At 41.3% G+C, this 27,106-nt stretch overlaps 1 protein-coding gene across 6 annotated transcripts in view; it reads right to left on the bottom strand.

The window, feature by feature from the left end:
• The window catches only part of galnt13 (polypeptide N-acetylgalactosaminyltransferase 13), a 542,151-nt gene that overhangs the window by 403,299 nt on the left and 111,746 nt on the right, over positions 1-27,106 (bottom strand). For all 6 annotated transcript variants that reach the window (XM_068035308.1, XM_068035305.1, XM_068035304.1 and 3 more), the window contains exon 3: positions 4,047-4,215. In XM_068035308.1, the coding sequence (XP_067891409.1) occupies positions 4,047-4,215 (169 nt within the window). The remainder of the gene's footprint in view (positions 1-4,046; positions 4,216-27,106) is intronic.

A 27,106-nucleotide genomic window follows, 5' to 3' on the forward strand; every position in this document is an offset into this window, starting at 1 on the left:
AGGGGTCATTCATTTAGAACTGAGATGAGGAGAAATTTCTTCACTCAGAGGGTTGTGAATCTATGAAATTGTCTACTCCTGAGGGTGGTGGATGCTCCATCATTGAGTACATTTAAGGCTGAGATGGAAAGATTTTTGGTCTCTCGGGGAATCAAAGGTTATGGGGAGCAAGCAAGAAAGTGGAGTTGAGGTATTAAATCAGCTATCATCATACTGAATAGTGGAGCACTCTCAAGGGGCAGAATAGTTCACTCCTGCTGCTATTTCTTCTGTTTTTATGTTCTTAAATGCAGTAATGTTCTCTTACTACTCTAATGTTTAATAGATCTTTCATTGATAGAGATAACATTAACATGCTACATAAACCCTGGAATTTGAAATTCATATTGCCCGTTTTGGAAACTGGACTGCATAGTAAGAACTGAAGCAAAGTGCCTGCACCTATCGCACCTCCAGAGACAGCTTGTTCATTAGTGGCACTCTAATTTGGACGGTCTTCCTGACTGGCCCGGACAGGGAAAGTGTGGAGAAGACTGGGGTAGTGGGGTGCAATCATGGGCCCAGCAGCAGCCCTCAGGAGTGCTGTGGAGCTGGGAGAAGTGCTCCTGCTTCTCCAGTCTCCACAGGAAAGCTATTTCTAAAAAACTGAATTGCTGCCACTTGTTAGGTCGCAATAATTCCACCAAAAACAGAGTGGAGCGGAGCAGGCACCACACAACTCTGCTCAGTACTGGCTCATTTTGCTGAAGGGACCTTAAACAGGCATTAGCGTTTGAAAGCAGCCCAACATCTGTTTAAGGCAATGGCCCACCATGCCTGAAAATCCTCCTTGGGATGCAGCACACAGATCTGCAGAATTGGTGAAAATTCTTCCCCTTTTTTCTGACTGGAAAACAGGTGCAATGAGGACTAAGTTATACCCCTCTCACCTTTAGTCTACTTCTGCTGCAACAGAAACAGGAATGGGTGGAACATATTAAAGAAAATAATGAAAGAAAATGAATAAAGGAGAGGCACTGTATAAGATAAAATAAGTGATAACTTAAAGATGGGCAAATAAATAAGATATTTCAAGTCTATGGTAATATATAGCATTAATGAAGCTAATCATTGTAATTAACTCTTATACTTGACTGAAACTTTGCCCATACCTGATCTCTGGATGAAAATAAATGCTGATGCTAAATACAAAGATGTGAGAGTTTGTTCTCCCTCTGAGCTCTGACATCCTCATCTTAATTAGCTTAAAAATACATTTTAGTATATTTACAAATAAAACACAAAATTAATTTGGGCACGAAGGTGGTACTTTTACCTCCTAAATTTAATCAGATTCTTGTAATAATGAACAACCAACTGAAACAGAAAATCATTTAATATTATTCTGTGAAAATAAACATATATTATATTGATGGTTTAGAATTTCATATTACCAGATAAGTTTACAAGAGTCAACTGTTTTCATTTCCAATTGAATTTACCCCTTACATAATTGTTTAAATTCTTACCATAAGCAGACTAGTCAAAGTTATGACCGGGTGACAAAGGGATCTAGGGGTTCCCTCTCAGCATTTTCCTGGTTTGGCCGTAACAGGATTTAATTTTTAAAACACCGTGCTTTTAGCTTCCCCTCAATGAATCCTTGTTCACTGCTCTCCAATTACAATGGCAAAGAAATCAACCAGACAGGTTTTCTTAGATTTAAACAAGAAAGGTGTAAGTTTATTAACCCTAAAACTTTAATTCGGTTAAAATGACTAAAAATACACAACGCGACCACACTAGCATGCATACATGATAAACACACACGCAGATACAGACAGAAAAGCAGAATGAATCAAGGGGAAAGGTTTGAAGCAATAGCTGTAGTTCATTTACTGTCTTTTGAGTTCGATGTAAAATCTGACAGGTTTTCTGTCTTGGCTTAGTTTCTTGCGTATGTCCCTGTCTTTGCGTGAGAGGGAGAGAGAGAGAGCCAGGAAGAGATGCTCTTTCTTCAAGTTCAGTTAGAGTCTGACTTCAAACTGTTCAGTGAGCACAATTCAAAACTCCAAGTTGGCCAGCAGGTTAGTCATGTGACTAACCCCTTATTTGAGACAATCGCTCCTGCGGTTTGTGGATTGTCCATCTTAGCCGAAACCCTCAGTAGGGGAGGGGAATGGAATGCTGGCTTTTTACACATTCAATGTCTGGTGATCAAAATCCATTTGGGTTAATTGAATCAGGGAGCAGTTCCATTGTCTTGTCCAGGCAACTGTTTCTTCGAATACAAATGTTTACGACCACTGTCCTTTTAAAATGCAGGTACAGCCATATTTCAATCCAGTAAGCGTTTGAAAATTAATGTCCCATCTGACAAAATTAATATGCCTTATTCTTGGCAGGTGTGGTTTTCATCACATCAAACATCTAAGATTTTGTACAATATCTGTAGAAGAAAATTATGAAGTATATTCTATGCACTTCAAGAGGCAGAATTGGGTGGCTAGGCCTACCACTGCCTCAAGCTCTATTTTTCTCTGCCGTGACCACATCGGGGCCACTGCTTTCCACTCTTTCTCTGCCTGCCAAGGGGGAAGAGGGACTGGGTCCACCTTGCTGACTGACTTTGCACCCATCTAGCCATTTTCTGGCACCATCTGATACTCCTTGGTGAATGGTGGTAAGCCCAAGGTAATGGGGGGGGAAGGCCTTGAATTTTGCAGATGGAGGGAACAAGCCGAGTAGAGGTCTACTCACCCTCCATCGTAAATTCCATCCATTTGTTTTAAGTTCATTCTCGGGCAAGGTCAGCATTTATTGCTTATCCTTAGTTGCCTTCGAGAAAATGATGGTGACCTTTCTTCTTGAACACTGGAGAGGTTTTTCCCTAATCCCCATCAATTTCAGTTTTACAAGGGCTAGTTGATGACACATTCATTCAAATGCTGCCTTTACGTCAAGGGCAGTCAGCCTCACCTCACCTCTGGAATTCAGCTCTTTTGTCCATGTTTGGACCATGACTGCAATGAGGTCTGCAGCTGAGTCGACCGAGCAGAACCCAACTGAAAAGTGAGCAGGTGATTGGTGAGTAAGTGCTGCTTGATAGCATTGTTGACAACTCTTCCATCACTTTGCTAATGATTGAGGTTGATAGAACGGTACTTGGCCGAGGTCGGATTTGTTTGACATTTACCTTTACAGGCCTTGGTAAAGTCCGAGGTCTACAAGTCTGGGAGTTTTCTACATCTTTGTGGATCTACTGTCCCTTTACGGTTCTTCACTTTGTTCTGCAGCACTATCTCATTTCCATCTTCAGTGCTGGTCTCCTCTTCTTGGCAGCAGCAATCCTGCTGGGAACAAGTTCTTTTTGCCAACTGCCAGAATAATATGAATAATATAAATCACCCACGAAGGACAGGATCGACTTACTCTTCAGAAATTCCATGACTTCCACTTTCACATGCGTCCTTGTGATAGTGCATCACTAGTCAGAAGGTACAGTTTTCCAGGATCTAAGTAGAAACGCTTGCCTTAAGAACAATAGTAAGGATATGAAAAGCTTGCTTTGATTAGTGATCATGGTGTTCTTCAAAGTATGTGGCCTTTATTTCAAAGGAAATGAACTGTATTGCTCAACTAATTCACCTAGCCATATTTCAACATGATGTTGAGACATCTCTATGTGCATTTCTTTCTTGTAATAATTTTGGCTGGCAGATTAACCTGAATTATATGGTCCAACATTTTCACCTATCAAAGAGGAGAGGAGCACATTGTGGGCAACCCATGTTAAACACCAGTGCAACATAATTCAGTAAGAATGCATAATTATTAATCCTGATGCACACTGATTCATTCACTTTGTGCATAAGTTTAGAAGTCTGAAATCAAAGGAAACACAGGTCTGCTGAGTGAAGCTGATTTTGATATAAACAAAACTAGCATGTACTGGGAAAGAGCCCAAACTGGAACAGAAATTATAATCCAATTTGTGCTGTGGGCTACAGAACATTTGTTTTTTTTTAAACAGGAAGACAATACATTCAAAGTCAGAATAGACTTACCCTTCCAATCTCACATCTGGCAGAGTTCTATTAAATGCAATCATGTCACTGGCCATGAGATTAAACTGATTGATTTTGAACAAGTCCCTCATTTTCTCCTGATCTTCCTTAGGAATAAGGACCGCCTTTCCCATCTCTCCTGGACCTTCTTGTGCTCTGGATATAACAGCTGGAATACAGAAACGATGTTATAGAATGGAATACTGACTGTAAACAGAAACAACAATACAACTTTATTTTATTAAATCCAAATGCATTAATCTTGATTTGAAAATCCTTTCGAACATCATTCCATATTTTTCAGAGTTAGCAGTATATATTTGATAAAAAGCAAAATACTACGGATGCTGGAAATCTGAAATGAAAACAAGAAACGCTGGAAATACTCAGCAGGTCTGGCAGCATCTGTGGAGAGAGAAGCAAAGTTAACATTTCAGGTCAGTGACCCTTCTTCAGAACTGGCAGATAGAAGAAATGTAAAAGATTTTAAGCAAGTAAAGCGGGGGTGGGGCAAGAGACAACAAAAGAGGTGTTGATAGGACAAGGTCACAGAATTGCTGACCAGAAGGTAATGGAGCAAAGACAAACAATATGTTAATGGTGTGCTGAAAGACAAAGCATTAGTCCAGATAGGGTGTTAATGGACTGAAAACTGAACAGCCACAAGCACAAACACGAAAAAAAAGTGGGTCGGCACAGTAGAAACAAACTGAACAAACTAAAATTAAAAAATACCAAAAAGAAAAAAGAAAAAAACTAAAAATGAAAGTAAAATGGAGGGCCCTTCATGCTCTGAAATTATTGAACTCAATGTTCAGTCCGGCAGGCTGTAGCGTGCCTAATCGGTAAATGAGATGCTGTTCCTCAAGCTTGCGTTGATGTTCACTGGAACACTGCAGCAATCCCAGGGCATAGATGTGAGCATGAGAGCAGGGGGGAGTGTTGAAATGACCAGCAACTGGAAGCTCAGGGTCATGCTTTCGGCTGAGCGGAAGTGTTCCGCAAAGCGGTCACCCAATCTGCGTTTGATCTCCCCAACATAGAAGAGACCACATTGTGAGCAGCGAATACAGTATACTACATTGAAAGAAGTACAAGTAAATCGCTACTTCAACTGAAAGGAGTGTTTGGGGCCTTGGATAGTGAGGAAAGAGGAGGTATATGGGCAGGCTCCTGCGATTGCAGGGAAAGGTGCCATGGGAAGGGGACGAGGTGGTGGGGGTAATGGAGGAGTGGACCAGGGTGTCGCGGAGGGAACAACCCCTTCAGAATGCTGACAGGGGAAGGGAGGGGAAGATGCCTTTGGTAGTGGCATCACGCTGGAGCTGGCGGAAATGGCGGAGGATGATCCTTTGGATATGGAGGCTGATGGGGTGGAAAGTGAAGACAAGGGGAACCCTGTCGCGGTTCTGGGAGGGAGGGGAAGGGGTGAGGGTAGAGGTGCGGGAAACAGGCCGGACACGGTTGAGGGCCCTGTCAACCACAGTGGGGGGGAATCCTCGGTTGAAGAAAAAGAAAGACATATCAGAAGCGCTGTCATGGAAGGTAGCATCATCAGAGCAGATGCGTCAGAGATGGAGAAACTGGGAAAATGGAATGGAGTCCTTACAGGAGGCAGGGTGTGAAGAAGTGTAGTCGAGATAGCTCTGGGAGTCGATGGGCTTATAATGAATATTAGTAGACAGCCTATCCCCAGAGATGGAGACAGAGAAGTCGAGGAAGGGGAGGGAAGTGTCGGAGATGGACCATGTAAAGGTGACAGAAGAGTGGAAATTAGAAGCAAAGTCGATAAAGCTTTCCATTTCGGGTCAGGAGCAAGAAACGGCACCGATACAGTCATTAATGTACCGGAAAAAGAGTTGGGGGAGGGAGCCTGAGTAGGACTGGAACAAGGAATGTTCGACATATCCCACAAAAAGACAGGCATAACTAGGGCCCATGCGGGTACCCATAGCAACATTGTTTTACTTGAAGGAAGTGAGTGGAGTTGAAGGAGAAGTTGTTCAATGTGAGAACAAGTTCAGCCAGGCGGAGGAGGGTGTCGGTGGATGGGGACTGGTTGGGTCTCTGCTCAAGGAAGAAGCGGAGAGCCTTCAAACCATCCTGGTGGGGGATGGCGGTGTAGAGAGATTGGACGTCCATAGTAAAAACACGGAGAGTCGGTGAGTCAGCCGCACAGGCATTCAGGCTGCACCACAAAAGCGTAGTAGTCTGAGAGAAAAATCCAGGTCCAGCAATCGCAGGCATCGAGTCACAGAACTGAATGACAGTCGGGGATTGGGTGAACAACCTTTAGAAATGGACAGAAACATTGTCTAATGGCCCATTAAGCAAGTTAAACGGGGAAAAGCCGAATCCTCACAAAGGGTGGATCCAAAGCTGGTGGTCATTACTCGCTGAGACCACATGGGTGAAGCATGTGAAACCTCCGAAAGACACAGGAAATCTTTGAAAACCAGGGGAACACTTCCATTGCGAGAATGAAAATTTATGAAAGAAAACAACCTACAGTTTTTAGGAACGATAGGGATCCAAAATTTACGATGCCAGAAAGGTTTCAGAATTTGGAAGGACCTAACCATATTGAGAATTGGCCTCTATGGTGGAGAAGATTTTCAAGATACAGAATAGCTTCCCAGCTGCATAGCATGTCTGAAGCTGAACAAGTAAATACTTTGCTGTACTCAATAGGTGCAATAGCTGATGATGTGATCGCAAGGCAGGGCATCCATGAGGCTTCCGCTAAGTTGGATGGCATTTTGCAAGCCTTCAATAAGCATTTTAACTTAAGAAGCAATAAGATCTTAGAAAGGGCCAAGTTTAATAGAAGGGTCCAGAAATCAGGTGAATCGGTGGATGCTTTCATCAACGACTTGTACTACAGACTGGCTGAAGGATACGAGTATGGAGACCTAAAGGCAGAATTGATAAGAGACCGCATTGTTGTGGGTATTGCAGATGAATCTTTATCAGATTTATTAGTCTAAAGAAGACCTCACCCTGGAGAAGGCGATACAGATGGTCAGACAAGCAGAGGTCCATAACCAGAACATAGCAATCCTGAGAGGGAAAGAGAAACCTTGGGTCAGGAAAACTCTGATGACCGTACAGTTCCTGAAGCCTAGGATGGATAAACAAACAAACAATCTCCAGACAAGAAGGTACACTTGGCAGGGAAGGTGCAAGACATCATGAAACCCTGACAGCGCTGTGGCACCATAAAGACCCACAGGCGCAAACAGTGTCGTGCAAATAAAGCAGAATGCTTTAACTCTAAGAAGGTTGGGCGATTTTGCAAAAATGTACCAAAGCAAGACCTCTACTTTCAAAGATTCCAAACAAAAAGTCTTCATGCAAAGAGCTGTCAGTGAAGTGGAACAAGCTCCAATGTAAGATAAATCAGGAAATTTTATTGGAGAGATCAATGACCCTAATCAGGCATTCCGGACAGCAGTTATTTATGTCAATGGACATATTACTAATTTTAAATTAGACACTGGAGCAAGCATTGCAATTTTGTCACAGAACAAACCATGGTTATCAACACATTGCTTGCAACCAACAGACACTCAGTTACTCAGTCCAGGGGGGATTGATTTGAAAGTCAAGGGAAAGCTACAAGCAACACTCCAGTACAAGGGAAAGCAGAAACTGGAAACACAGTATGTTCTATAGAATCAAGAATTTTCTCTTTTGAGCTGAACAGCATGCTTAGATCTGCATCTTATCAAAAAAGTAGATAAAATCAAGCAACAAGAATCCAAGAGCCACTTTCAATCAGACTTTCCAAAACTATTTTCAGGACTTGGAAGACTTAAGACCAAAAACAGCATTATGTTGAGAGAGGATGCGAAACCAGTATGTATCTTTACACCTAGGAAGATATCACACTCATTCATGAAGCAAGTCCAACATCAGCTAGAAAAGATGACCAGGTTGGGAGTAATTTCTCCTGTCACAAAACCAACAGAGTAGTGTTCGGGAATGGTTCCAGTTCCTAAACCAAACAGTACTCTTCTCATCTGTGTAGACCTAACAGCTTAATTAGGCGGTTGCAAGGGAAATTCATGCAATGTCCTCAGTAGATGAAAGCTTGGCAAAGTTATCTAAGGTTATTATGTTCACAAAACTCGACATCAATAATGGCTTTTGACAAGTTCCACTGGATAAGAAGGCAAGATTACTGACAACATTCATCACTCCGTTTGGAAGATTTTGTTTTGTTTACATCTGCACCTGAAATACTCCAAAAGACTATGTCAAACATTTTACAGGGCCTTAAAGGAGTAATATGCCATATGGACGATATCTTAGTCCATAATGAATCCATTGAAGAACTTGACCTGAGGGTTAGAACGGTTCTGAATCGTCTACAAGAAGGTCTTACACTTAATGAAAAGTGTGAATTATCAAACGTCTATTTGTTTCTTAGGACACATTGTTAGTAGCAAGGGTGTAATGGCAGACCCGCAAAAGACGAGAGCCATCAGTGAATTCCTACTTCCTACTTCTACCCAATATCTTTACAGGAGATCTTTGCAACGCATGGCATTCCTGATGAGGTTGTGTCAGATAATGGACCACAATTTGCAAACAAATACTTCACGCAATTTGAGGAAAATGTAGATTCGTACATTTCACGTTCCCCAAGATATCCTCAATCTAATGGCAAAGCTGAAAGAGGAGTCAGAAATATTAAAGCATTGTTAAAGAAAAATGAAGATTTTCAAACTGTACTCTTAAACTACAGATCTACTCCATTGCTATGTGGATTAGCATGATTCTAGCTCCTGCTGGGGAGGAAGCTCAAAACTCAACTTCATATCTTACCGAAAAAACTACTTCCAGGGCTAGAATTCCAGGATTATCAGAGAGTTCAAGACAGAGAGAGGTCTTATAGGAAACAACAAGCTCATAATTACAATAGGAGATACCTTACCAGAAATCTACCCAAGTTGATCGTATTACAAGTGCTTTTTCCGGTAAATTTTGAGGATTTGTATTTTTTTTAAACGAGAGTCACTGAGAGGTCTGGATTGTAAACAGTTACTGGAAGGCACCTGTCTTCAAATAATTACCCAGCAGAGGTTGTTTTTGACTTGGGGAAAGATGTTTATGAAGAAGTGGCAGGTCAAGATTTATAGGAGACAGGAGGCTTGACTCTTGTGACATTGTTTTTGGTTTCACTTTGGACAATGAGTTGGGATATGGACAATGGTTTGTATAGACAGTTGGAGGAAACTTGCCAAGGGAGCAAATCCCCACCTCTGTCTGTTCCAGCTCTTTGAGAAAGCCTGCCAGTTTTCCATCTCTTGAGAAGCTGACAAGCAAGTGTAAGAAACTGCCTGAAACCCCGTTACTAAATTTTCCATGGAAAGCCTGCTCAACGTTGCCTGTCAAGAACTATTTTAGGAAGATCCCGGTGACAGCTTTCTACACATATTTGGGACGCAAAACCAAAAAAGGACTTCTGACACTGTTTCATATCTTCTCTTTTTGCCTCCAAGAATTAGCAAGTATTCGCCCAACATATTCATCTTTGTAATAAAAGCAAAATACTGCAGATGCTGTAAATCTGAAATAAAAACAGAAAGTGCTGGAAAAACTCAGCAGGTCTGGCAGCATCTGTAGAGAGAGAAGCAGAATTAACGTTTCTGGTCAGTGACCCTTCTTCAGAACTGGCAGGTATAAGAAATGTAAAAGATTTTAAGCAAGTAAAGCGGGGGTGGGGCAAGAGATAACAAAAGAGAAGGTATTGATAAGACAAGGTCACAGAATAGCTGACCAGAAGGTCATGGAGCAAAGGCAAACAATATGTTAATGGTCTGCTGAAAGACAAAGCATTAGTACAGATAGGGTATTAATGGACTGAAAACTGAACAGCCACAAGCACAAACATGAAAAAAGTGGGTCGGCACAGTAGAAACAAACTGAACAAACTAAAAAATAAACACAAAAAATAAAAGAAAAAGTAACTAAAAATAAAAGTAAAATGGAAGGCCCGTCATGCTCTGAAATTATTGAACTCAATGCTCAGTCCGGCAGGCTGTAGCGTGCCTAATCGGTAAATGAGATGCTGTTCCTTGAGCTTGCGTTGATGTTTACTGGAGCACTGCAGCAATCCCAGGACAGAGATGTGAGCATGACAGCAGGGTGGGGTGTTGAAAAGGCCAGCAACCGGAAGCTCGGGGTCATGCTTTCGGACTGAGCGCAGGTGTTCCACAAAGCGGTCACCCAGTCTCCATTTGGTCTCCCCAATGTATTCTTTTCTGGGGTTTTTTGTACTCAAGCTCTAAAGAGTAAATCTCTTTACTTTTTCAGTTAACTGGTGTGTGTGTGTGTTTATGTGTGAGGGGCTAAAGTAAAATGGGATCTTTTATATTTCGATCTGTATGTTCATGCGTTGCCTTATTAGTGGTGAAGACTTATTTTATAATAAACTGATAATTTTGTTATTTATTAAAGAATCCTGGTTGGTGTGTTTTAATCTGGGATAAAAATAGAGTCTATGATAGACCGTATCGGTAAGCGGGAAAACATTTAAATATATGTTGTGACCTGTGGAGAAGTGGAACTAGAATAGGAATGTAGGAGCAGGAGTAGGCCATTCAGCCCATCGAGCCTGCATCACCATTCAATATGATCATGGTTGATCACCCACTTCAATGCCTTTTTCCCACACTATCCCCATATCCCTTTATGTCATTGATATTGGTGTTTGTCAATCTCCACCTTAAACATACTCAATGACTGAGCTTCCACAGCTTTCTGATGTAGAGAATTCCAGAGATTCACAACCCTCTGAGAAAAGAAAATTTTCCTCATCTCTGTCCCAAGTGGCTTCCCCCTTATTTTGAAATTGTGTCCCCTGGTTCTAGACTCCCTAACCAGGGGAAACATCTTACCTGCATCTACCCTGTCCATCCCTTTAAGTATTTTGCACGTTTCAGTGAGATCACCTCTCATTCTTCGAAACTCTAGAAAATACAAGCCCAGTTTCCCCAATCTCTCTTCAAAGTGTCGTGAACCTTTGTTGCATTCCCTCTATGGCAATAATATCCTTCCTAAGGTAAGGGGACCAAAACTACACACGGTACTCCAGGTGCGGTCTAACCAAGGTTCTACACAATTGAAGCAAAACTTCACTACTCCTGTACTCAAATCCTCTTGTGATAAAGGCTTACATACCATTAGCCTTCCTAATTGCTTGCTGCACCTGCATGCTAACTTTCAGTGACTTATCGACGAGGACGCCCAGGTCCCTTAGTACTTTCTAATCTCTTACCATTTAAGAAATACTCTGCACATTTGTTCCTCCTACCAAAATGGATAACCTCACATTTTTCCACATTATATTCCATCTGCCATGTTCTTGCCCACTCACTAACTCTGTCCAAATCCCCTTGAAGCTGCTTTGCATCTTCCTCACAACACACATTCCCACCTAGTTTTGTGTCATCTGCACACTTGGAAAATTACATTAGGTCCCCACATCCAGAACATTGATATATATTATGAACAGCTGAGGCCTAAGCACTGATCCCTGCAGTACCCCACTAGTCACAGCCTGCCAATGCGAGAATGACCCATTTATTCCTACTCTCTGCTTTCTGCCTGTTAACCAATCCTTAATCCATGCCATTATATATTACCTCCTATCCCATGTGCTTTAATTTTGCTAACCAACCTCCTGTGGGGGACTTTTATCAAAAGCCTTCTGAAAATCCAACTATACTACGTCCACCGGCTCCCTTTTATCAATTCTGTTAGTAACATCCTCAAAAAACTCCAATAGGTTTGCTGAACATGATTTCCTATTCATAAATCTATGCTGACTGTACCCAATCAGATCAGATCATCCACTATCTCCATAGCTACCTCTTCCAACGCTCTGAGATGTAGAATATCAGGTCCTGGGGACTTATCAACCTTCAGCCCCATTAATTTCTCCAATTCAACCTTCTTACTAATATTAATTTCCTTCAATTCCTCATTCTCCCTAGTCCCTTAGATCTCTAATTCTGGGCGATTTCTTGTATCTTCCTCTGAAGACAGACACAAAGTAATTATTTAGCTTCTCTGCCATTATTTCCCATTATAAATTCTCCTGACTCTGCCTGTAATGGACCCATATTTGTCTTAGCCCAACGTTTCCTTTTTACATACCTATGGAAGCTTTAACAGTCCATTTTTATGGTTTTTGCTAGTTTATATTCATAATCTATTCTCCCTTTATCAGTTTTTTGGTCCTCCTTTACTGTATTCTAAAATCCTCCCAATCCTCAGATTTACTAGTATTTCTGGCAACTTTATAGGCCTTTTCTTTTAATCTTATACAATTCTTAACTTCTTTTGTTAGCCACGGTTGACTGCTTTTTCCTTTGGGGTTTTTGTGCCTATACAGTGCACTCCTCCTGTCTCAGTCGTAACAATAGAAGGACAAAGGTATGGATACGAGATCAAGGCAGAGAAGGATTAATTATCCAGAGAGATGAAAATCATCAGATATCTAATTTAGTACAAACTTAAGATACTGTAAGAACAGGAGAGATCTTATTCTTATTCTTCAAACACGTCAATCAGTCATATATTTGGATGAACCAGACCTTGATCCTGAAGTTCATAGAACACCAAATATCATGTCAGAGACTTGGGGGGAGATGGGGTAGTACGTAAAGTAAAAATGAATGCATATAAATATATATATGAAATGGTCAAAGACTTGAAGGGAGATGTAGTATAAGGGTCTGAAAGAGTTCATGTTTGGGTCATTAAAGTAACACCTCCCACTGTGATGATGATGCAAGAGATCACATGTGTAATAGGCTTGAGAGAAGCAAGAAGCATCATGAGTAGCAGAAGCTAGACAGGCTTATGAAAAGTGTATATAGTCCATGTAAATATAATAAATGAGTTACTGTTTAGATTAACGACTCCGAGATCTCTGTAAACCAAGCTTAATCTAGCATCTGAAATGCTAGCAATAATATACAACATGCTCTGGCCTGTGCACCATTTCCATTCCACCTTCTGCTCAAAGACTCTTGAACCAGTTTCAGCAGCAGCAAAATGTACCTCTCCTTTAAGAGGTGCAGGCTGGCTTTAAGTAGTGCAGACAAGCTTTAACTGATATAAAAATAAGAAATGCTGGAAATACTCAGCAGGTCTGGCAGCATCTGTGGAGAGAGAGCAGAGCTAACGTTTCAGGTCAGTGACCTTTCATCAGAACCATTCTGAAGAAGGGTCACTGACCTGAAACGTTAACTCTGCTTCTCTCTCCACAGATGCTGCCAGACCTGCTGAGTATTTCCAGCATTTCTTCTTTTTATTTGAGATTTTCAGCATCTGCAGTAGCTTGCTTTTATTTAAGCTTTAACTGGTGCTAGCCCCGCATAAAGCAGGATGCTTAGCACTGGGCTACACGTTACCATTTAAATTAGCAGGCAGCATGAAGTTTCCGCTACTACAAACAGGCGTTCATTAATAGTGCAACATGATCCTTGTGCCGCATTATTGGCCTAATCAAAATTTTCCCCCTAAGTTTGCTGTTTTTGCATTATTATTGGCCCACGCTGCGAGTAGAGTATTTGCCAGTGGGATATTAGCAGAGCATATTAACATGGAAATTGTTGTTCCATACAAGCAGTTAACATGCTTCTACCAAGTACCTTACCCATTATTTTAGCTGAGACATTAGGCACTTTATCTTGAATTCATCAATGCCTCCATTAAAATAACAAACGTGAAACAAATGCATTAAACATTCATATAATAACATTTCTCACAACACTTTCCAGGCTATAAGCATTTAATACAAAATGTTCTTTTTATTGGTTTGTCATTATAAACTTTAATTGATTCTACAGTGAATTCAATTTTTATTATTGCATTATTCGAAAAAAAATTTCCTTAGTTCAAATCAATACTTCACAGCCAATAAAATATTTTTGATATGTGGTCACTGTTGTAATGTAGACAAATGTATCCAGCAAATTTGTGCACACTGCTTGGACCTACAAACAGCAATACAACAACTACTTGTATTTATATAGTGCCTTCAACATAATAAAATGTTAGAGGAGTGTTATAAAGCAAAATTTGACAGTTACTCAAGGAGACATTAGGCTAGATGACTAAAAACGTGGTCAAAGAGATAGATTTCAGGCAGCGTCTTAAAGAAAGGGAGGTAGAGAGGTTGAGAGGTGTAGGGAGGATATTCCAGACCTTAGGGCCTTGGCAACTGACGGCACGGTGGTGGAGCAATTAAAATCGGGGACGCACAAGAGGCCAGAATTAGAGAAGCACAGATATCTAGAGGTTTGTGGGGCTGGAGGAGATGACAGAGATAGGGAGGGACGAGGCTATTGAGGGATTTGAAAACAAGGATAAGAATTTTAAAGTCAAGGTGTTGCTGGACTGGGAGTCAATGTAGGCCAGCAAGCATAGGGCTAATGGGTGAATGAGACTTGTTGTGAGTGAGGACTTGTACACCAGAATTTTGGATGATCTCAAGTTTAGAGGTTAAAATATGGGAGGCTGTCCAGGGGTGCATTGGAATAGTCAAGTTTCGAGGTAACAAAGGTATCTATGAGGGTTTCAGCATCAGATGAGCTGAGGCAGGGACAATGATATGCAGGAGGAAATAAGTGATCTTAGTGATGGTGCGGATATGCGTTTGGTGGCTCATCTCAAGATCAAATATGACACCGGGGTTGCAAATGGTCTGGTTCAGTCTCAGGCAATTGCCAGGAAGATGAAGGAAATTGGTGGCAAGGGAACACAGTTTGTAGCGGAGACCAAAGAAAATGGCTATCGTCTTCCTAATATTTAATGAGGTATATAACCAGACAATTTGTTTTTTGTGGTGTTGGCTGAGGAATCAATGTCAGCCAGGATAACCTCGGAGAACCTTTCTGTTCTTAGTCAAAATGTACCATGATGTCTTTTACCTCTGCCTGAGAGGGCAAACAAGGCCTGTGTTTGATGACTACTATGAAAGACAGCACCTCTGACAGTACAACAATCCCTCTGTACTAAACAAGAAGCAGCATTTTGTAGAAGGAGTTGCCCATTTAAGACAGAGATGAGGAGAAATATTTTTCTCTCAGAGGGCCGTGAGTCTTTGGAACTCTGTTCCTTAAAAGGCAGTGGAAGCAGAGTCTTTAAATATTTTTAAGGCAGAGGTAGACAGATTCTTCATAAGCAAGAGACTGTAAGGTTATCGGGGGTAGGAGGGAATGTGGAGTCGAGATTACAATCAGATCAGCCATGATCTTATTGAATGGTGGAGCTTGCTCAAGGGACTGAGTGGCCTATTCCTGCTCCTAATTCATATGGGAGCTATGTTAGAGTTAAGGTCAATTCTAACCCTCATACACTGTGGCATACATATTCCTAGATATCACTTACAGACTGGCATTGGTGTGGCCCCTCACCAGGGATGGTGCACAGTGCAAGAAATGTGAAAATGTGGGGGAAAAAAATAAAAGTCAGTCACATTATAACACCACTTTGAGGAATTGTATCTTCCCTTTCTCAATATTCACATAACTTGATGCTAATGCTTATTACTATTCCTAAACACTCACGACATGAGCTGCAACATTATCATCTCCAAGTTCCTCTCCAAATCACACCGTTTCCTAACTTGAACATGTATCACCATTCTTTCATTGTAATGGGTCAAATTCCTGGAATTACCTACCTTGCACAATTGCGGGAGAATTCTCGCTGCAAACACTACAGTAATTCAAAGAGAAGGCGCACTACCATCTTCTCAGAGCAACTAGGGATGTGGCAGCAGCGCCCACATATCAGGAACAAATAAGTAAAAATGCGACACAGATGTCAAATTCAGGAGTGTAGAGTCTCAGAAATCAACATTTGATAGTCACATGCTTTTTATCCAATTAGCAAGTCAGACTTAAAATGCTGATTCTTTTAAGTCTTTTAAGATACCAACAGAGAGTTTCAGTTATTGTCCATGGTTTGTAAACTGCTCTTTTTTCCCATATCCAGTGATACTAGTACACTCGGATACTGTACAGACAGCAGGATGATGGAAAGCTCCACATGGGCGTAAAACTAATGTGCTGTAATGACCTGTTCCAAACCACTGAAGAGGATCAGAACTGGATTGAATCTCGATACAGGCTTCTAACTTGAGTACATCCTTTCATTTTGCATCACTACAACAGAACAGCCATCAGTAGGAAGAGAAAATCATTTCTATTCCAAGTGCTTCAAGTAAGTTAGACTGTACTACAAAAGAAAATCAAATCAGAGTCATCCACATGGATAAATAAAGAATACTCTTGGGAACAATGAAATAATGTGCGTACCTACACATGGGGTCGTCAATCTTCTTTGAGTGACAACTAGGTTCAAAATACCAGGTACAAGGGGAAACATGTTACTGTCCCAGAACACTTGTCGCTTTAAAACATTGTCTAGTGGGAACAAGAAGATAATCCTATTGTTTTATAAGATTATAGCTTTCTGAGTGATATTCAGTTATGATGACCAAAGGAAACACCGTAAAGAAACTGATATCTGTAGAAACACTGTCTTAAGCTTCAGCAATTTTATAGGTATTAATTCATAAATTTCAAAACTGGAAAATAAAATTCAAAACTGAAATAACTTTTTTGGCATGAAGTAAAACAAGAACATGATCCGGGAGTAAAACGGCAATAATTTAAAAATATTGAAATATAACTTTTATATTTATGGGAGACCAAAAATTGAGAAAAGTTTTAGAAAAGAGAAAAAGATTTGTTCCTACATTGCTCTCCTCAAAAACAGCGAAATCAATTAAACCATATAAACACACAGTTCCGAAATACTTTTAAAGGTTACATTTAAAATTACATTTAAATATTGTAGAAATAAAACATATTGGGCCAGATTTTGCCATAATAATAGCCAGGCTATCAGCGCTCACTATTATTACAGGGTGAAATTGGCAACAGCTTCCAGCGTTCATATATCCACAGTTAGCCAGAAATTCTGAAGTTTCTGTCAGAGACAGACTGCTCCTCCAAAGGGTGGTGTTGTTGCAGTCCTCAATGACAGACTTGGCATTGAAATTGCTGTAATGACATAAACTGAGAGCACTTACGCCTAAAAAAATTAGGGCTTCGGAGTAGGAGAGTTTTTAACAGTGTAATTAAGTGATAATTACTGGAAAACCTCTCTGGTTGTGAAAAATAAATTTTAGAAGTGTGGAATTTCATTCCCTTTGAAGAAAATTAGTATTTACAAATTTTTAAAAAAACTTTTTACTTTTTCTGTTTGCCTCTTTTATCTGTCTCCCTTAATCCCATCTGTACTTGCCAATTTTTATTTCACTTCTTCGCCATCATTTAAATTTAATTTATAATTATACTTCCTGGTTTGAACTTTGTGGTCTCAGTGAGGATACTTCAATCTGATAGTCTGAAGAGCCTCTTTGTTGCCTGCTCTGTTCACAGAAGCCACAGATATCCCTGTACAGGGCAGCACACTGGAAAAGACACCAGGTTAAGGGTGGGGTCCAGGGTATCAGGCCTCTGTCACCTCGAGACTTGACTATTCCTGTGCTCTCCTGTCTAGCTTGCCATCTCCATTCTCCATAAACTTGAGCTAATCCAAACTGCCCATCTCCTAACTCACAGCAAGTTCCATTCACACATCACCACTGCACTCACTGATCTGCATTGGGTCCAGTCCAGCACTGCCTCCATTTTAAAATTCTCATCCTTGTTTTCAAATGCCTACATGGCCTTGCCCCTCCCTATCTCTAGAACCTTCTCCATTCCAAAAGCCAGCACCACTATTCTCTAATTCCTCCACCACCAACCATCCCCCATCCCCCATCCCCCCCCCCACCCCCGCTGAAATATGTGCCTTCCTCCAATTGTATGATCACTTTACCAGTGATGTCCCTGTAAGAACTCAGTATGCAAATGAGCTAAGTACCAGGATGCAGTCATGTGACTAGAAGCCATAGTCACTCTGCACTGTAACACACTGGGCAAAGGTTCTATGTATAGGTGTGTATTGTGTGTATTAGTTTAGCTGTAAATAAACCTAGTGATCTTCAAGGAACTGGAATCCACATACCTCATTGTGTTGCTTAAGATAGCACAATGAAAACCCATGACAATAGCCTCTTGTGCATCCCTGATTTTAATTTGCTCCACCACTTGTGGCCATGTCATCAGCTGCCTCGGCCTAAACTCTGGAATTCCCTCCCTAAACCTCTCTGTCTCTAGACCCCTCTCTCCTCCTTTAAGACACTCTCTGAAACCTACCTCTATAGCCAAGCTATTGGTCATCCATCCTAATATCTCCTCATGTGGCTTGGTATCAAGTTTTTATAGCACTCCTGTGAACTACTTTGGGATGTTTAACTATGTTAAAGGTGCTGTATAAATGCAAGTTGTTGTTGTAACATGAACTATCACCACACTGACTTCATTTTAAAAAATATTGCTTTTATGTTGCACTCTACTTGCTATGCTTGTTACCATTGCCAGCCCATAACTAAAACTTTTTAGACAATGCCTGGTAAAGTGCAGACAGCATAATCTTTCAGACAGTTCAACAATTCTATCTCAAGTGTCTGTCCAGTCATTTCTCTACTTTTTCTTAATTCCAATTTGCTTCGATGTTTCAGTTTTAATGTGAATAAAATTTTTACAAAACAGCTTGGTGTTACAGAATTGCCATCCCTCTGCAAATCCAATCTTAAGGTGAAAAAGTAACACACACTTGAGTGTATTTAAAAACTTAATTCTAGCTTTAGAACATATAATATCCAACACTGACGAGTAGCTGAAAATTATAGGTTCTCGTGGCAGAATGATATCTTAGACTTTTCGGTAGTTTATCTGAGGTCAGGGAGAGCTACAGGCTGCTAGAGAAGAAATGCTGAATATTGAATGGTGGATGAAGTCACTGCCACTAAAGGTAGGGATAAAAGTGAGCACCAAGATCTGTAGTCCAGAGAATTTGGGGTGAGTTGGAGTACCGGAGAAGGTCACAAAAATAAGGAAGGCAACATCATAAAATGACTTGAAAACAAAGATGAGAATTTTAAATTGGAGGTAATGTGGGATCTGAAAGCCAAAGTAAGTCAAGGAGGACAGGATGATGGGTAAGCAGGACTTAGTGAGGGTAGGATACAGAATGCAGAGTTTTTGTTGAGCTAGAGTTTACAGAACATGAGCAATAGGAGGCCAGCAGGAACATATTGGAATTGCTAGGTTTGAAGGTGATAAAGGTATAAAAGGAGGTTGCAGTGGCACATGAACTGAGGTAGGGGCAGGTTCACAAGGTGGAAGGAGGCTATCTCTTTATGGAGTCAGAAGTTCAATTTAGGTTCAAATGTCCAAATTGTGAAGTGTTGATCTAGACAGAGACAGTGGCCAGAAGGGGATTGGAGATAGTGACGAGATTACAAAGTATGTAGCAGGGACTTTTGTCTCCCCAATGTTTAGCTGGAGGAAATTACCCTAATAATCCAACCTACTACTTGAAGAATTCACCTCGGACTTGATTATCTCCCATTTTTAAGAGGGGTCCAGGGTGTTTTTTTTGATGAGATGGGTGATGATGGATGTCTTTAACAGGGGTAGGATGCAGTGTTGAGAAGAACAAACCACTTAAAAGAGCAAAATACTGCAGATGCTGGAAATCTGAAATAAAAACAGAACATGAGGAAAGGTCATTGATCTTAAACGTTAACTTTGTTTCTCTCTCCACAGATGCTGCCAGACCAGCTGAGAACCATTTACAATGTCAGCTAGCATGAGGGCCACAGTGAGAGACTAGGTGGTCAGCTGTTTATTGTGAATGGAAGATTGCGGCTCACTCCAGACTAGCTGTAAGCCAAGCAGGCTGATAGCATAGAAACACTGAAGTGATTCGAGAGAGACGGTGGAGATGTAAATCTGAGGGAATCACCATAATGCATGTGGAAAATGTCCCTATGTCTGCAGATTTTGTCATCAAACGGCAGCATGGATATGAGGAACAGGATAAGGCCAAAGATGGATCCTTGCGGGATTCTGGAGGTGAGACTGTGTGGGGTAGGAAGAGAAGTTCCTCGAGCTACAGTTGAACAGGTAAGAGTAGTATCAAGCAAGAGTAATCCCACTGAACTGAACAAGGGAGGAGAAGAACTGGAGAAGGATAGTATGATTGACCATGTAAAAGGCTGCAGATAGGTCGAGAAAGACAAGGTGGGATAATGCACCATTGTCATAGTCACAAAAGCTCTTATTTGTAACTTTGATTAGGGCCTTTTCAGTGCTTTTATAATTGCAGAAACCTAATTGGAGAGATTAAACCATGGAGTTACAGGAAATATTGTCACAGATTTGGGAGTTGACACTATGTTCAAGAACTGTAGAGAAGAAAAGGTTGGAGATTGTGTGGTAGTGTGCAAAGATGAGGGGTTGTGGGTCGACTTTTTGATGAGAGGGGTGATGATGGATGCTCTTAAAAGGAGGAGAGTGCTCAAAAGAGAAAACCATTTACAATGTCAGCTAGCATGTGTTCCACAAAGGGAAGTTGGTTGGTCAGCTTTTTATTGTAAATTAATCTTATGGATCAAAAAAGCTTAAGGAGGGCATTCGGGATGGAATTGGAAATGTGAAATCATAACTAAAATGGGGAGCCTGGGGGATGTTTGACTTTTTGAGAAAGGAGAAGGGGGTAAGCAGTAGAGGCAGTTGAAGGGATGGTCTCTATCTGGGTGACAAAGAAGTCCATGAGGTTCTTCACTTGCTGTTAGAGATGGAGGTTGAGCAGGACAGGGAAGAGGAGCTTAAGAAGCCAGGAGTTATCTTTGCTCTCCAGGATGATTCTAGACAAATGGATGGTTTTGATAGAAGAAAGCAAGGCCTTGAAGAGCTGCACATGATCAACCTAGATCTGGTAATAGGCACTGAAGGTAAGTAGACATCCCTTGAATTTGACGTGTAGTTGGGGACCATACCTGCAAAAACAACTAGATCGGAGCACTGATTTTTTTTGCTGAGGCCAAAAACATGAAAGGTGGAGGTGAGGGTATGGTTGAGCAAATCAACAGCCACAGAGATATCATAGCGAATGGAGTGCCAAAGCAGCAGAAATTAGGAAACAAAGTGCAGTAAGCAACATTGGGTTTAACTGTTGTGTAATGAGAATCTATTCCACATAAATGTCCTTTAGTCTTCTGCCACTGCTCAGCTTGACTGTGTAGCATTTTGGCCCTAACATACTGTACACTTGTGCCTATAATGAATGGTAGCTTGTTGTAGTTCTCAGCATGGTTTAACTGGTATGAAGAAAACTGTTTCCACTGAATACAGACAGAAAAACATAAAAACTCTTGCTAATAGTTTCAAAACTAAGCTTCAATTCTATATTGAGAGATTAGTAAACCACCTTTAATAATGTGCAACTGAGGTCCTAAAGTGCAGCACACTATAGGTCACAGACCCTTTCAACATTCTGTTCTGAGATTATTCACTTAGAAAGATTTCAAGGCTTTTCTGCATGCCATATTTTCCTTGATGAATACATTAAGACTTATAAAGTAGTTCACTTCAAAACGTGTTTCACTGGTCAACTTACAAACTGTTTCACATTGTATTTAAAAAAAAATACTAGTTCGGCACTTTAAAGGGCACGATGAAGAAATAGTTTCCTTTTCTATTCAACAAAAGAACAACAATTTTGCTATAAATAAATACAGATAGAGTTTATAGGGTACACCCCCTTCTCATTACATACGTACTGACATTACACATCAGTGGAGAACCAGCACACTTCTTAATTAAAAGCAAAATACTGCGAATGCTGGAAATCTGAAATAAAAACAAGAAATGCTGGAACCACTCAGCAGGTCTGGCAGCATCTGTGAAAAGAGAAGCAGAGTTCCGATGAAGGGTCACTGACCTGAAATGTTAACTCTGCTTCTCTTTTCACAGATGCTGCCAGACCTGCTGAGTGGTTCCAGCATTTCTTGTTTTTATTACAGCACACTTCTTACGTTAGCTAAAAGGAAGATAGCTTGAGCAAATATTCCACAACCCTTAGCAATGATACTTTTTATTTGGATGACTCGACATACAGGAAGAAAGATTCTCTAAAGCCTGTTTGCAGGCCCTGGAATCTCTATGCATCATTACCCTGCACCTAGTCCCGTTGAGGCTGGTAGCACACAAACTTCGTACTGCACACTCATCAATATAATTGCAATGTGCAACCCTGAGCGAAAGCTGCTGCAGACTGGCTGCATGCACAACAGAGGGCCAAATAATTTGTGTCACTAACAACGTACAGCTGGCCTGCACTTCTTAAAGGCAGCCTGCCCCTCTTAAAGGGAGGTGCACTCAGCTATAAGAGCTGCTGGAACAGCCTCAGGAAGGTGCTGACAGAAGGAAGAAGACTGGCAATGGAGCAATAGGCCTGAGAGAGGACTCCCAGGCTCTCTGATGTGGTTCTGGAGGCACTAGCGATGGAGGTGGAAAGGAGAGGTGATGCTACCACACGGGGCCAGGAAGCCCTCAAGGTGTACCCTCCAAAGGAAATGGAAGCAGGTGTCCAGGGCGTTCAATTCCTGGAGTCTTGTTTCTGAGGACCTGGCTGCAGTGTCAGAACAAGTTCAACAACCTGACATGTGTGGTCAAGGTCAGTGAATCCATCTTCAAATGACATTTCCTACCCATTGCACCACAGCCCAAACACCCATCAGTAATCAGGACACATGCTCAACATTCAGATACTCCACCTCACCCTCACATACTAACCAATGCTGCCAACCTCACACCCAACTCCCGCAACTTCCACATACCTCAAGCTATTCAGCTATGGCAAGCACATCACCCAAACACACTGCAACACACTCATGAACATACTTCCCTCTCCCTTGCAAGACAAGGCTGCACATAACTGCAGAGAGCAGCAGAGAACCGAAGCGGGACAGGCACGCTTGCATCGTCTGAGTTTTTATGGAGAAGACTGTGCTCTGCATTATAGGGTTGGCAGTCACTGAGGCTGCTGAATCCGGCGTCACCAAGGATATTCAGGATGATGGGATGTTCCTGCCTTAGGCACCTTCCCAAATCCTGTTCCATCCTCATCCTGCCATCTGGCATGAAGTACATGATGTCAGCATGACCTCTTGCTTTCCACCTTCATTCAACCCAACACTTCCCTTCTTCATGTTTCTTTCAGATACCGAAAATTTTCCACCTGGCCATGAAGTGCAGCCTCACCCTAAAGGGTGCAATGATGAAGAAGCACTGTCACTTGATGCAAAACTTACAGCCACCAGTTCCGATACCGGCAGAGCACATACGATAGAGGATGATACATACGAACATATGAATTAGGAGCAGGAATAGGCCACTCGGCTCCTCAAGCCTGCTCAGTCATTCAATAAGATCATGGCTGATCTGATTGTAACCTCAACTTCACATTCCCGCAGAACCCCAATAACCTTTCACCCCCTTGCTTATCAAGAATCTTTCTACCTCTACCTTAAAAATATTTAAAGACTCTGCTTCCACTGCCTTTTGAGAAAGAGCGTTCCAAAGACTCATAACCCTCTGAGAGAAAAAAATTCTCCTCATCTCTGTCTTAAATGGGTGACCCCTTATTTTTAAACAGTGACCCCTAGTTCTAGATTCTCCCACAAGGGGAAACATCCTTTCCACATCCACCCTGTCAAGATCCCTCAGGATCTTATATGTTTCAATCAAGTAGCCTCGTACTCTTCTAAATTCCAGCGGATACAAGCCTAGCCTGTCCAACCTTTCCTCATAAGACAATCCACCCATTCCAGGTGTTAGTCCAGTAAACCTTCTCTGAACTGCTTCCAACATATTTACATCCTTCCTTAAATAAGGAGACCAATGCTGTACACAGTACTCCAGATGTGATCTCACCAATGCCCTGTATAACCTCCCTACTTTTGTATTCAATTCACCTCACAATAAACGATAACATTCTATTCGCTTTCCCAATTACTTGCTGAACCTGCATATTGCTGCGATTGATGCACTCAGACACCCAAGTCCCTCTGCATCTCACAGCTCTGCACTCTCTCTATTTAGATAATAATATTCTTCCTGTAAAAATGGATCATTTCACATTTTCCCACATTATACTCCATTTGCCAGATCTTTGCCCATTCAACTTATCTATATCCCTTTGTAGCCTCCTTATGTCCTCTTCACAACTTACTTTCCTACCTATCTTTGTGTCATCAGCAAATTTAGCAATCATACCTTTGGTTCCTTCATCCAAGTCATTTAAATAAATTGTAAAAAGTTGAGGCCCCAGCACTTATCCCTGTGGCACACCACTCATTACATCTTGCCAACCAGAAAATTACCCATTTATGCCTACTCTGTTTCCTGTTAGCTAGCCAATCTTCTATCCATGCCAATATGTTGCCCCCTACACCATGAGCTTTTATTTTCTGCAATAACCTTTGATGTGACACCTTATCAAATGCCTTCTGGAAATCTAAGTACAAAACATCCACTGGTTCCCCTTTATCCACAGAACATGTTACTTCTTCAAAGAACTTCAATAAATTGGTTAAACATGATTTCCCTTACACAGAACCATGTTCACTCTGCCTGATTACCTTGAATTTTTCTCAGTGCCCTGCTATAAATTCTTTAATAATAGCTTCTAACATTTTCCCCAAGACAGATGTTAAGCTGACTGGCCTGTAGTTTCCTGCTTTCTGTCTCACTCCCTTTTTGAATAAAGGAGTTACATTTGCTATTTTCCAATCTAATGGAACCTTCCCCGAATCTATGGAATTTTGGAAAATTACAACCAATGCATCAACTATCTCACTAGCCACTTCTTTTAGGACCCTAGGATGAAGTCCATCAGGACCCGGGGACCTGTCAGCCCGCAGTTCCAATAGTTTGCTTAGTACCACTTTCCTGGTGATTATAATTTTCCTAAGTTCCTCCCTCCCTTCCATTTCCTGATTTACAGCTATTTCTGGGATGTTACTTGTATCCTCTATGGTGAAGACCGTTGCAAAATACTTGTTCAATTCATCTGCCATCTCCTTATTTTCCCTTATTAATCCTACACACTCAAATTCTATTGGACCAAAGCTCACTGTTATTTTTTAAAAATATGGAGAGAAACTCTTACTATCTGTTTTTATATTTCTAGCTAGCTTTCTCTCGTAGTCTAATTTTTCCCTCATCACTCTTTTAGTCATTCTTTGCTGTTCTTTATATTCTGTCCAATCCTCTGACTTGCCACCCATCTTTGCGCAATTATACAATTAGATGCTTTTTCTTTAAGTTTGATACAATCTTTAATTTTGTTAGTTCACCACTGATAGTGGGTCCTCCCCTTGGATTTTTTTTCTCACTGGAATGCATCTATTATGTGTATTCTGAAATATCCCCTTAAATGTCTGCCACTGCATCTTTCCCTTAACCTAATTTGAGAGTTCACTTTAGCTAGCTCTGCTTTCATGCCCTCATAATTGTCCTTATTTAAGTTTAAAATACTAGTCTTGGGCCCAATCTTCTTTCCCTCAACCTGATTGAATTTTACAATCATATTATGATCGCTGCTACCTAGAGGCACCTTCACTATGAGGTCATCAATTAATCCTATCTCATTGCACAATGCCAGGTCTAGTATAGCCTGCTCTCTGATTGGCTCCAGAATGTGCTATTTTAAGAAACTATCCCAAAAACACTATGAACTCCTCATCTAGGCTACCTTTGCCCATCTGATTTTTCCAGTCTATATATAGATTAAAATCCCCCATGATTATCACCGTCCTTTCTGACAAGCTTCCATTATTTCTTCCATTATACTCTGTCCTATCGTGTGGTTACTGTTAGGGGGCCTGTACACCACCCCCACAAGTGACTTCTTGCCTTTAACATTACTCATCTCTACCCAAGCCACTTCTACATTCGGGTTTCCTAAACTTAGGTCATCCCTCTCTAATGTGCTAATACGATCATTAATTAAGAGAGCCACCCCTCCACCTTTTCCTAGCTTCCTGTCCTTCCTAAATGTCATGTACTCTTCAATATTCAGGTTCCAATCTATGTCATCCTGCAACCATGCCTCTGTAATGGCTATCAGATCGTGGTATAGATGTGGGACTACCATGTGGTGAGTCACCGAGCATAAGACGACTGCAACCAGTAAAGGAGGAAAGGATAGCATGTGTGCCAGCTTGCCAAAAGGTGAGGTCGCAGACAAGTTCTGCTGCAATGGATTTAGCTAAGGATTTTGTGGGGACAGCCTATAGAAGAACGCTGATAGATATACACACAGAAATGCCTGGTGCCTTGACAGGCCTACCACTGAGCCTGTTGTCACTGTCAAGGAGCATGGAGGAGTCTGGCTCCAACTTGGCACATGGCTTCACATCGAGCTTGGAACCCATCCTTTCCAGCATGAAAGTGGTGACCAACTTAGACTAAGAGCCCGAGCATAATGTATCTAAGTTTGCTGATGATACAAAGCTAGGTGGGAATGTAAACTGTGAGGAGAACACAAAGGAGCTGCAAAGAGAGCGAGATAAGTTAAGTTAGTGCGTAACAAGGTGGCAGATGAAGTATAATGTAGGGAAGTGTGAGGTTATTCATTCTGGTCGTTAGAATAGGAAAGCAGAATATTTTTTGAAAGGTGTGCAGCTTTTAAATGTTGATGTTCAGAGAGACTTGGGTGTACTCACATAAGGAACACAATGTTAGCACACAGGTACAGCAAGCAATTAGGAAGGCAAATGGCATGTGACCTCTATTACAAGGGGATTGGAGTACAAGAATAAGGAAGTCTTGCTGCAGTTGTATGGAACTTTGGTGAGACCGCACCTGGAGTACTATGCACAGTTTTAGTCTCCATATCTAAGGGAGGATATACTTTCCTTACAGGCAGTACTCGATTGGTTACTGGGATGTGAGAGTTGTCCTATGATGAGAGGCTGAGTAAATTGGGCCAATATTCTCTGGAGTTTAGAAGAATGAGAGGTGATCTCATTGAACCATACAAGATTCTGAAGGGGCTTGACAGGTAAG

The sequence above is a fragment of the Heterodontus francisci genome, chromosome 7 (assembly GCF_036365525.1).
Source record: "Heterodontus francisci isolate sHetFra1 chromosome 7, sHetFra1.hap1, whole genome shotgun sequence".
Taxonomy (NCBI): Eukaryota; Metazoa; Chordata; class Chondrichthyes; order Heterodontiformes; family Heterodontidae; genus Heterodontus; species Heterodontus francisci.